The sequence below is a fragment of the Suncus etruscus genome, chromosome 13 (genome assembly GCF_024139225.1).
Source record: "Suncus etruscus isolate mSunEtr1 chromosome 13, mSunEtr1.pri.cur, whole genome shotgun sequence".
NCBI lineage: Eukaryota > Metazoa > Chordata > Mammalia > Eulipotyphla > Soricidae > Suncus > Suncus etruscus.
In genome coordinates this window covers 43,882,673-43,895,406 of record NC_064860.1, presented here as the reverse complement: position 1 = coordinate 43,895,406, position 12,734 = coordinate 43,882,673, and the positions used below count along the sequence as shown (strand labels likewise).

General features: G+C 44.5%; 1 protein-coding gene across 7 annotated transcripts in view; it reads right to left on the bottom strand.

Annotated features, from left to right (window-relative positions):
- Positions 1-12,734, bottom strand: part of SYNJ1 (synaptojanin 1) — a 115,462-nt gene that overhangs the window by 7,972 nt on the left and 94,756 nt on the right. For 3 of the 7 annotated variants that reach the window (XM_049785741.1, XM_049785742.1, XM_049785743.1), the window contains exons 24-31: positions 11,682-11,888; positions 10,471-10,614; positions 9,556-9,594; positions 6,786-6,833; positions 5,090-5,128; positions 4,887-4,957; positions 2,271-2,379; positions 1,214-1,431 (exon numbers count right to left, since the gene is read on the bottom strand). In XM_049785741.1, the coding sequence (XP_049641698.1) occupies positions 1,214-1,431; positions 2,271-2,379; positions 4,887-4,957; positions 5,090-5,128; positions 6,786-6,833; positions 9,556-9,594; positions 10,471-10,614; positions 11,682-11,888 (875 nt within the window). The remainder of the gene's footprint in view (positions 1-1,213; positions 1,432-2,270; positions 2,380-4,886; positions 4,958-5,089; positions 5,129-6,785; positions 6,834-9,555; positions 9,595-10,470; positions 10,615-11,681; positions 11,889-12,734) is intronic. The other 4 variants (XM_049785744.1, XM_049785745.1, XM_049785746.1 and 1 more) reach the window with 4 other exon arrangements.

Below are 12,734 nucleotides of genomic sequence, written 5' to 3'. Positions count from 1 at the left end.
CAGCGGTAAGGCATTTGCCTTGATGCAGAACAAACAGTGGTTCAAATCCCGGCATCCCATATGGTCCCCTGAGCCTGCCAGGAGCAATTTCTGAGCATAGAGCCAGGAGTAACCTCTGAGCACTGTCAGGTGTGACCCAAAAACAAAAAACAAACAAAAAAAATTACAATTAAATATAAATCTAAGTTTATATAAAGTTAAAAAATAGTGATAACCAAAGAAATAGTACAGTGGGTAGGGGTGCTTGCCTTACACACAGCCAACCCTGGTTCTATCACCAATATCCAATATAGTCCCCCGAGCCTGCCAGGAATAATTCCAGAGTGCACAGCCAGGTGTAACCCCTAAGCACCACCAGCTGTGGCCTAAAAATGGGGGAAAAGTAGACAAATATAAAAATGTATTTATCACTGTCAGATATTCCTCCCCCAAAAATATCACTAATCAAAAAATTTAAAAAAAATTAACTTGGGGCCAGAGAGATAGCATGGAGGTAAGGCGTTTGCCTTTCGTGCAGAAGGATGGTGGTTTGAATCCCAGCATCCCAAATGGTCCCCAGAGCCTGCCAGGAGCAATTTCTGAGCGTGGAGCCAGGAGTAACCTCTGAGTGCTGCCGGGTGTGACCCAGAAACCAAAAACCAAAAACAAACAAACAAACAAACAAAAAAAAAAACAAAAAAAAACTTGTGTTACTACAATAAAAAAGGCTTGAAGTCTCCTGGAAATTCCCTCAAGAACTCTAATTTTGGAGGTCTGAGGGAGACAGTGCAGAAGACTAAAGCATCTGCTTGGCATGCAGATGCCCTGGGTTCGACTCCCAGCCCCACATGGTCCCCAAAGCACCTAACTTATGAGCTGGGTTTATTTCCCAATCAAAAAAGAATCCCAATCCAGGATCACTGTCTGACAATCGAGACCTGGCATATAAGGAACAGAGTAAACAGTAAACAGGCACCCACATAAAACCAGACAGGCAACACCTAAGGCATGTACTGTGCTCTCCTGATAGGTTTGCCACGTCCAAGGACACCTGTTGGCGGGAGCTGAGCCTCGAGATGCTACATATTGCTCCAGAATCCTCCAGAATGGGAACAGGACCCGCCCAGTGTCTGGTTATTTCTTCTGAAAGCTACTCCTTAAATGACTGCGTTAAATGACAGCGTTCAAAGATGCCGTGAAGACCCGAGAGGCAAGCAGGCCTGGCTGCACTTACCTGCTGCTGCGACGGAGGTTCTGAAGGCAGATTGTGGGAGGACCTGCTCCGAGGGGGCGGCTGTGGGGGTGTCTCCAGGACGGGCGTGGTAGCCGAGGGCGGCGGTGCTGCGGCTGTGGGGACCAGGGGTTCCTGCATCTTAGGAGCAGGTTGGGGAAGAGTAGGCTGCTGAGGGGCGGCAGCCTGAGGTTTCAGCGGTTCAGGAAGAAAAGCTGAACCTATAGAAAGTCATTCCAGATGTTAGGAGCTTTCCGGAAATGCGTGCTTTGGCCTCTCTTGAGTGAAATGGTAGAGGGCTTTTGGAGTTCTCAACCCTCCCCCCTTCCAAAAAAAAAAGAAGCCTCATTTCTTATAGCATAAAGAAAAAGATTTTCTACATATAAAGTCATGAAAGAAAAAGTGGAAATCAAAGGCTGCTGGAGTGAGAGCACAGTGGTAGAGGGTTTGCCTTGTATACAGCTGACCCAGGATGAACCCAGATTCGATCCCCAGATCCCATATGGTCCCCTGAGCCTGCCAGGAGGGATTTCTGAGCGCAAGCCAGGAGTAACCTGAGCGATGCTGGGTGTGACCCCCAAACAAACAAACGAACAAAAAGTGTAAAACCAGGACTGGAAAGATGCTCCCAGTAGTGCAACTGCCTTGCTGTATATGTTGTATATTTGTATATGTGAGGCCCTGAGCAAGAATTCCAGAGCAAAAAAACACAAACAGGCCAGAGCACAGGCACAATGGTAGGGTGTTTGCCTTGCATGCTGCTGACCTGAAACAGACCTGGGTTCAATCCCCAGCATCCCATATGGTCCCCTGAACTTGCCAGGAGCTATTTCTGAGAACAGAACCAGGAGTAAGCCTGATGTGGTCCAAAAACAAAAACTACTACAAACAAATAAATAAGTAATGAAAAGGGAAAGTGCAACCCATTGTGCTGTAATTGGGCTAGGGCCCCCCACTGAACTTGGGCAGGCCAGCCCTCAATAAGCAGTGCCTGACTGAATGCCAAGAGAAAGTGGAAGGAAAGAACGTGGTACACAGAGGCACTTCAGACAGAACTCACCTTTTGGCCCTTCTGAGGCTTTGCTTTGGCCTTCCAGAGTGGGTCGACCCGCAGATGCCCGAGCTTGGCTCTGGGGAGCGCTGATCACTCCAGCCCGGGGTGGAATAGTCTAAGAACAGGAAATAGGACCACCGAGACATTTATTTTCAACAGGTAAGATCCTGTGAAAATGCTACTATCACCTAACTTGCCACCTTTTTGGGGTTTGTGTGTGTGTGTGTGTTTTGGGTCACACCTGGCAGTGCTCAGGCCTTACTCCTGCTCTGCTCAGGGGTCATTCCAAGTCAACTGCACATGCAAGGCAAGTGTCTTGCCTGCTATATCCTCTTTCTGTCTTTAATGATTTTTATTATCTTTTATGATTCTCTATTATATCCATAGCATCTTAAGTTTAAAGACCTTCCATGTTTAGAAGCTGGACAGATAGTACAGCAGGTAAGGTGCTTGTCTTACGCATGCCTAATACAAGTTCAGTTTTCAGCATCCCATATGGTTCCCCAAACACTGCCAGGAGTAATTCCCAAGTGCAGAGTCTGGAGTAACCTTGAGCATCACTAGGCCTGACCCAAAATTAAAAATCAAATAACTAAAAAAAATATCTGCTTTAGGACCAAAGAAATTGTACAGCAGGTTTCAATCCCTGACACTCGATATGGTCCCCTGAGCTTCTGGTGTGATCCAACATCACCCCCACATCAAAAGAGAAACACGCTTCAGTTTAAGTGTGTGTGGCAGTGTATGGGCAGTGCCGGAGATGTAACTAAGACAGCTAAGGCATGTGCCCCATCATAACGTATGCTCCCCTCCAGCATCTCTCAGAGGCATGGCTCATTTTACCATGTACTTTGGTGTTTGTTTGAGTTTATTTTTGACAGTGCATGGGAACAACTCCCAGCTTGATTGGCTCTGGGCAGTACCTGGAAGATCATGCAATGCCAGAGATCAAACTCAAGTAGCCCTCACACAAATCATGTGCTCACTCATGAGGAGTCTCTGTCTGTCTGTCTGTCTGTCTGTCTGTCTGTCTGTCTGTCTGTCTGTCTGTCTGTCTATGTCTCTCTCTCTCTCTCACATCAGAGGACACCATATGTGATACCAGAACCACCCCTGGTCTGTTGCATACAAGGTGAGTGCCCTACCCACTGTACTACCATTCTGGCCCCACTAGAGTCTATTTAAATGAAAGATACAGGAAGGAGCTGATCACAGGTCAGCATGGCTGCAGCCTTGCTCTCCTCTAACCTGCACAGAGCTGAGAAACTGGAAAAAGCACCCAGTGCAGGAGGGTACAGTCTATGCTAAAATTCTAAACAAGCAAACAAACAAAAACTATTTTTTAGTCACCAACTCTTGAGTGACAAATTCAATCTGCTAAATTAACCACATGGGGAGACATACTGGTGAAAAATACATTTCTATTTGCATACACTTGCTGACGGCACTAAGTCCCAATGCTTCTTTTTTTTTTTTTTTTTTTTTTTGTGGTTTTTGGGTCACACCCGGCAGTGCTCAGGGGTTACTCCTGGCTCCATGCTCAGAAATTGCTCCTGGCAGGCATGGGGGACCATATGGGACGCCGGGATTCGAACCGATGACCTTCTGCATGAAAGGCAAACGCCTTACCTCCATGCTATCTCTCCGGCCCCATTATTTCTGATGATCTCACAAAATCCCAGCTATCCTTCTAGGCCTCCCCATTTGGCAAAGCTAAGCTCTTGCAGAAAAGTGGGGCAGCCAACCTTCCCTTTCCTGATAAAGGAGAAGGGTAACAGAGCCTTTAGCTCTGTGGGGAGTAGGTCCTACTGACATTTTATTCCAGAGTGTAAGAAACAGGTGCTTTAGATTTGACCCAGATACAACTAACAAGAAGAATCTTCTGTCTTAGATCAATCTCATTACATGAGGGACAGGCTCTGAATTTCTCATCCCTGACTTCTCCGGCATGCGTAGCAGTTCTGCATCCCTGAGTTCAGCCCCTGTTCACTGCTTTCCCATCTCACACTCAGCTTCTCAGGGGGTACAGGCAGGGGTGGGCTTTAGCCACACCCAGCAGTGCTCAGGGGTTATTCCTGGCTAAACTCAAGGGTGACTCCTGGCCATGCTTGTTGGACCACACAGGGTCCTGGCTGTGAGTGCCTCACTTCTTTTTCTCTGGTCCCCCCGAGACCTGACATTTTTATTCAGGTAATGAATCATTATAAACCAGTTTCAGTTCATGACTCAGACCTTATCAACCTTGGAATCTGATTTTTAAACCCTTCCTACTGTAGAATGGTCAGATTCTCACTCAGCTGCTGTACTGTACTCATATGATAGGACCAAAAGCTGCCCGATACATCAGTGCCACATTCCTAGAGTGTGTCAAGCTCTCTATTTTGTGACCAAACAGTTTCCACAAATTCCTTTTATTTAAGTCATGATGGAGATTTCTTTATTCTCCGAGAACATGTTCAAATAAGGGCAGGGTAGAAAGGTATCTGGGACCTCAAATGCAATTTTGAGAGCTGAGAAATGAGGTTGTGAAGAGTCACATGATTTCTCTAAGTGAGTAAAATTGACAAGAGGCAACCGGGGGGCTAGGACCAGGCCCTCTTGGTGCCCCAGGGTGCTGCGTACCGGTCTGGCCACACTGTATCCAGCAGGTCCTGGGCCCGCAAGTCCTGCTTGAGGGGAAGACTGACCTCGTCCTAGAACAAAACAGCACATAGCACCATGAAGTCGTGTGTTTCACAGACAGACAAAATGCTTACTTATCTACACAAGTGCTGATTCATGATGCAATTTTAAGGGTTAAGTAGCCAAATTAAAAATTCGTTTACCTATATTATCTTTTCGTGCCACTCCAGGGCTTTTGGGTGCTTTGCAGCAGGAAGGAAAGAGAATGAGTCATAAATGCACAAGACAGCAATAACTGCAGTACATCAGCCGGCCGCTTGGTTTCGTGAGCAGTGGGGGGGGGGGAGTGCGGGGGGGGGGGGGGGCGACGAGGGATGGAACAGAGGAGCTTGCCGTGGAGAACAATGAAGGGGATTGGCACCTGAGAGAGGGTTCATGGGAACATGGTTTAGACAAGCTGGCTCTTCCTGACCCTTAACTCTCAGAAGGTGACTTGGAAGGTGACTTGGAAGGTGACTCTGGCCTTTCCTCCTTGGTCCAGGGCTTGGCTATAAATACCATTCTGGATTAGGTAGTCACATAAGACTTAGCAGGACCATTGGATTAAGGAGGAAGACAGATGCCTTGGATTACTAAATGACTGTCTTATGAAAGACTGTTAAATTAGAGCTTCAACTATTTAGAAAGGTGCCAAGAGATGGTATGGTAGGTAAGGTGCTTACCTTGCAAACAATGGTCCCTACTCTGATCCATGCTACTGCATATAGTCCTCTGAGCACCACCAGGGTCACTCATGAGCACAGAGCCGGGAAAAGCCCGAGTACGGTTTGATGAGGTCCCAAACCAAAAGTAAATGAAATCCAAATATTTAGAAAGGGAGCAGAGGGGCCGGGAAGGTGGCACTAGAGGTAAGGTGTCTGCCTCGCAAGCGCTACCATAGGACGAACTGCGGTTTGATCCCCCGGTGTCCCATATGGTCCCCCCAAGCCAGGGGCGATTTCTGAGCACATAGCCATGAGTAACCCCTGAGCGTCAAACGGGTGTGGCCCAAAAGAAAAAAAAAAAGGGGAGCAGAGAGAAAATTACTTTCAGGGGCCAAAAAGGTATTTGGAACTTTAGGGTAGGGCCTCGGATTCCTTCTTCTGAAAGAAAATTTCAGAGTAATTATTATCTAACGTCCATCAAATTCTTCAAAAACTCTATTTTCAATGACTGGTCTCTAATTTGCCTTTGGAGCAAATTTAGTTCAAATGACATTGTATCTGAATGAGATAGTCTTAAGTTTGAAGAGAGCTAAATGAGCATCATTATTATTAATCTTTAAAACTTCCCAGTTAGGGCCCGGAGAGATAGCACAGCGGCGTTTGCCTTGCAAGCAGCCGATCCAGGACCAAAGGTGGTTGGTTCGAATCCCGGTGTCCCACATGGTCCCCCGTGCCTGCCAGGAGCTATTTCTGAGCAGACAGCCAGGAGTAACCCCTGAGCACTGCCGGGTGTGGCCCAAAAACCAAAAACCAAAAAAAAAAAAAACAAAAAAAAAAACAAAAAACAAAACAAAACAAAAAAACAAATAAAACTTCCCAGTTAGTATACTATACTCATTCTGTACAGAATTCTGAAGGCATCCTTCTGAAAATGACACTGGACAGTACCTTAATAGCTAAAGTATAAATGGCGTCTATACAGAACAACACCAAGTTCACAGGGAAACTAGATGGATGTCCAAGAGAAACTATACATGACACAGAATGGAAAGAGGAAGAATACAAGGCTACAGGGGAGGAGAAAGAGAGGGACAGGCAGAGTCGGACCAAGGAACACTCAGAATGTCTTTCCACACTGGGGCTGACATTTAGGAAACCACAGAAGAGACCCAATTGCAGGTGCATGGGTTGTTACCTTCCATCTCTCGCCTAGCTACCCCGGGACTGGGAGGGGCTCCGCCACCTTTTCAGAGAAAGAACAGAATCTGTAGATTGTGCAGGACCCGTAGCACAGAGTGAAAGGCAGACACACCAAACCAGTTAGGAGTTAAACTTATTTTGGCAAAAATGATCCTCAAATGCTTGAAAGTTCTTTGAAGTCTCAACACCAACCAAACTGAGTTTGGACCCACTGGCCTAAAACCAAGTCCCTCTTTCCACAAACAAAAGAGAAAGAGAATGGGAGAAGGGGCATTTTTCATACCTGAGAAAATCAGCAGAAGGAAATTTTTTTATTTTGTTTTGTTTTTGGGTCACACCCGGCAGTGCTCAGGTGTTACTTCTAACTCTGTGCTCAGAAATCACTCCAGGCAGGAACAGGGGACCATATGAGATGCTGGGATTCGAACCCCCATCCGTCCTGGATCAGCTGCATACAAGGCAAACGCCCTACTACTGTGCTATCTCTCAGTCCCCCCAGAAGAGAATTTTTAAATGTGTTTGGTGAAAACTTTTGCTTTCTGTTATTGTCATTCCTTAAACACAAATGAAAATAGTTAACATTTGAAAACAGTTAAATTTTTGGTTGATAATTAAAATAAGAGAATAAGTTTCAAGTTTCTCTGAGATTATATTAAAATTTGAAAAAATAATAAAATTTGAGCAGGTAGTTTCTGAAGCATTATAAAAAAGATAATTCAGAATGCACCAAAATGATTTTCTTTCAGTTTATTACTTAAAGGATTTACTGATTTCCTAGCTAAAGTAAAATATACAGCAAACATTGACTGTAAAAGGACTATAAGAAACAGTTTCAAAACCTTCAACCAGATTTCAAAGTAAGCTACAGAGTTGCTCATCTAACTGTTCATTTTTGTTTTTGTTTTGGGCCACACCCGGTGGTGCTTAGGATAGTAGTAGGTAGTAGGAAGTCTACTTCTGACTTTGTTCTCAGGGATCACTCCTGGCAGTGCTCAGGGTATTCATATGGAGTGCTTGGAAATCAAACTGGGTCAGCTGCATGCATGGCAAATGTCTTACCCCCTGGATTCTGGCCCCCCACAAATTCATTTTAAAATCTATTCTCTACTTGTTGTTTCCCTAATAAAAGCAGAAGAAACATAGAATTTATCAGGGGAAGAGAAATAGCAGGTGTTTGAAAGAAGGAAAGTGAATGTTTTCTGAAGTCAATGGACCATTGTTTATCAGTGTTCTGCAGTGATCCCCAGCATTATTATGGATCCCCAAGCCCTGTTAGGGGTGATCCCTGAATTCAGAGCCAGGAAGAATCCCCCCAAAGAATTACATTAACTAAATTTGTCCACTATGTATTTGTCAAAGCTCCAACAGAGCCTGGTGGCAATTTTTTGTGTGAACCAAAGAAACTATACTTCAAACGAAAGGTGGTCTGCTGAAAAAAACAAAAAGACAAAAATGGTCCCTTGACAAGAAGACATCATTTCTCTATTAAAAATTAAAGTATATAGGGGCAGGGCTGAATTTCAGTGGCAGAGCACATGCCTTGTAAGTATGAGGTCCCAGCTTCCATATACCCTGAACACATGCCTCACACACAACAGTTTTGGGACCTTCTGAGTTAAAGCCAAGCAAGATAAAAGTTAAATTTCAGGGGCTGGAAAGATAGTACAATGGTAGGGTGGTTTGCCTTGTATGCAGCCAACCTGGATGAACCCGGTTTGATTCCTGGCATCCCATATGGTCCCCCAAGTTTGCCAGGATCAATTTCTGAGAACAGAGCCAGTAGTAACCCCTGAGTATCGCCGGATTTAGCTCCAAATCAATTAATCAATCAATCAATCAACTGCTTTAAAAGTTACATTTTAGATATTATAGCTTCAATTTACATTCCTAAAAATTGTTGCTAATCCAAAGCTATTGGCAAATAAATGTACCAACAGTCTAATACAAGCTAATAAAATCAAACGCTTGAGAAGTTCTATATTTACTATATCTAAATCACTTGACATTAGTCTGATTTTAGTAATCAACTCTTATAATGAAATTGACTATATTAACTAAGAAAAGTAGTAAGAGACCAGGCAGATGGCTTAAAGGGCTTGAGGACATGCTTTGCATATATATATTGGGTTTAATCCTTAGAACTGCCTGGTCTGCCAAGCACTATTGGGAATGATTCCCAAGCACTGAGCCAGGAGTAGCCCCAAGTAATACTGGGCATGGTCTAAAAACATAATGTAAAATAAGTAAAGTGAGAAAGGAAAGTAAAAGAAAAAGAAAAAAAAAAAAAAAAAAAGAACAGAAAGTAACCTTGAATAATTCAACAGTATCTGCCTGAGAAATGAAATCTTGTTAATCTTATTCTGGTCATCAATAAAAAAAAGTTTGAGGGGTCCGGGCGGTGGCGCTAAAGGTAAGGTGCCTGCCTTGCCTGCGCTAGCCTTGGACGGACCGCGGTTCGATCCCCCGGCATCCCATATGGTCCCCCAAGCCAGGAGCAACTTCTGAGCACATAGCCAGGAGTAACCCCTGTGCATTACCGGGTGTGGCCCAAAAACAAAAACAAAAAAAAAAAAAAAAAAAAAAAAAGTTTGAATGCTTTACTTGCATAGGAATATAATACAAGTTGGGAGCATTCCTAATTTGGAGTATAAATGCCATTCCTTTTGGTTACTATCAAACAAATTCAAAATGTCTTTCAGTTTTGGGGCTCAAGCTCCAAAACACTCAACCAATACGCACAATTGACAACAAAGAGAAATGGTTACCTCCAAATTCTTTTCTAGCAGGTGCAGGACTCCTAGCCCCTGAGTGTTCATGAGAAAATGTGCAGCAGAGAGGAGGTGACAATAGATAAGAATGAAAAAGTCAATGACCACATCCTACTCATGATGGCAAGTGCAGCAGTTAGGAATGTCACTTGGTATAATAATAAAAGACATTATTTAAGGCAAACCCTTCTAATAATTTAAGCAACAAAATTATACTTGTTTAAAAAGGCCATTTAAACAAATATATCAAACTCCATGTAATTATACATGTCTTTCCATTCTAATTACACAGTACAGAAATTAGAACATTTACATCAAAACTAGCAAACTCAAACAAACATGATTTTCATGCTTTTAAGAAGGCAGCAAGGAAAAGAAGTTACAGAAATCTAGCTTGGAAATCCTCTTTTCACCCATTCTGTCACATCTTCCAGACTCTTTAGAGAAAAGCTGAGGAAGTGGCCAGAGATGAGAAATCTAGAACCTACAGAGTGAATACATGCAAAACCATTTTCAAGAGCATGGAGCAAGATTTTCAATCTGGTAGAAATGAACACCAACGGGATTTGTTTAACAGTAGAAGTTGGAGGACAGAGTGATAGCATAGTGGCAGGGTGTTGCCTTGCACATGGTCAACCCTGGATGGACCTGAACTTGATTTCTGGCAACCTATATGGTCCCCCGAGCCTGCCAGGAGTGATTTCAGAGTGAAGAGCCAGGGTTACTGCAAAGGGGTAGACAGGATGGTGGCTGGGAAACTGGGAACACTGGTGGAAGAAAGGTCATACAGGTGGTGGGATTGGGGTTGGAACATATGATGCCTGAAATTACGGTATTATAAACAATTTAGTGTTACAATATTAATAAATAAATAAATAAAAAGTAAAAAAAAAAGTGCAGGGAGCTTGTTACCTGAAGGCGGAGGTGGTCTCTGGGGAGGAGCAGGTCGGGCAGGGGGAGCAACTGGGCGGGGAGGAGGGGGCCGTTTCGGTTCCAAGGTCTGGGTAGAGTCCTTCAGCTGCAGCTGTGTTCCTGACCCGGTGTCAACAGGAGAACCTGAGAAGAGAATATTCCATGAAAGAAGCAGATTCCAATGCGTGTGAACGAAAAGGCCTTGGACTTTCTACAGAGCACTGAGACGTTCCATCCCTGTGCTCATTTCCTACCTCTGCATTCTGGCCACTGAAAAGCAATTCTACCATGAACAGGAGCATGTCCAGTTAATTAGCCCTGGGGACACAGGAAGCAGCAGGCAGTAAGGGTCTAGGCTTTCCTTCACCTCAGGTGTGCAAAGTGGCCCTATTCTATCTAGAAGGCACCACCCACCAAGCAATCTGCCATCTATGTTATTTCTGTGTGGCCAGTAGAGAAAGGAGAAAGCAATGAAGTTTTTCCTTGATCTCAATGAATGAAGCCAGTTCATGGGTAAGGGAGGTCAAAAAGAACAAAAGAGGCTGGTGGGGCAGAAGGAATTTTCTGAAGATGATGGTTAGCAGAGAAGAATTTAGCCCTGTTAGTTAGTTAACAATGCTCAGAGACAAGTCTTTCCACAGCAGAGGAGAAATGACTACATATTTCAACCCCAAAATTTTCTTTGTCACTTTTCCTCCTTCCCACTGTAATAACATGCAGAGATATAATTATGGCTAGATAGTTATGGATCCTAACAATCATGATTGAAGTTGTTCATTTTTTGTTTGTTTTTAGGCCACATCCAGCAGTCCAACAGTGCTCAGTACTGGCTCTGTGTTCAGAAATCATTCCTGGCAGGCTAGGAGGACTATATGGGATGCTGGGGATGGAACCCAGGTCAACCGCATGCAAGGCAATTGCCCTCCTTGTCCCAGATTCTGGCCCCTGAAGTCAACCATTTTAAGACAAGAGTAAACTTACCACATGCAAAAAGGGTGAACTATTTTATCTTACAGTAAGGGTGGATTTCTTTTTCTTTTAGGGCTTATCCACCTACACAATTTCCTTTTGGTAGATACAGAAAAATGACACTTTCACCTAGGCAACAAGATCCAAATGAAATGGCTCTCCAAAGGCATGAGATCTGCCTTGTGGCCATCAGATGCCTCACCCAGCTAGAGGAAGTCAAACACTCATGAGACAGCACATACTATGTGAAGGGTGCCCAGGGGTTCTTGCTGATGCTCGACTTGGCCTTGTGGGAAAGGATGGTACGGGGCCCTCCCCTATCGTGGGGGACTGGCAGGGGCTGGTCCGGGGTGAAGAACTTGGAGAGGTGCCAAGGCCAGAACTGGACGAGGGCTGGAGATGCTGAGGAAGAATTTCCTCCACTTCAGCACTGTAGTCATCTACATCACCTACAGGAATGAGAGCATCAGAGTCAGCACCACTTGATTTCTCTCTCAGTCTCCTTCTCTCTTGGAGGATTAAATAAACTGAACAGACATGCAAAGATCGTAAACATGCACAAAAGAGCAGACATATAAAAGTACCTGTATGTATAAAATGAGAATTAGCATCCATATGCTTATAAAAACACACGAATGGGTTCGTCTCAGAGCCTAACGCTTGGATCTGTATCAACTGAACATCCATCAAAGGTCCACCAAGTTTCTCCTTCCAACCCCCCCATCCCCCGCCTGAGGCTCAGATGCAAACAGCCACATCCTCTCCCACTCAAAACGGTGCTCCCACCCCCAACTACATCCGGGTCACCTCATCTCCCCTAATCTCAGCGTGGGAGAGTCAGATCAAAATCATTCTGATCTACCAGCTCTGAACACCAAGGCTACTTCATCGAGCACCTGAGGTAACACCCTCTGCAGCCACCATCTCACACTTGACCCAACTGCTCCAGGACAAGATACTATGTGAGAACCTCTTGGCTCTAGGGGAGCTAGAAGTTTGTGGGTGCCATGGATGCAAACAATACCTTAGTTTTTCATTTCCAACTTTCACACTCATGCTCTCCTTTGCTTGAAAAACTATGTCCTACAGAACCTCCAAAATCATGAACTTCAGACCCCTCTCTGACATGCCCAGGCTCGTCCATCTTGCCCTTGGTTACTCTTTCCTCTAATGGCTTCATCCTGATCCAGCCTTGGATCCTTCAATTTTCAGCCCAACCTTTGAAATAGCCATCCTTCTGTAGTAAGTCTCTTGAATTTGACTTTTTGACCTTAACTGCACTGAATACAGATCAC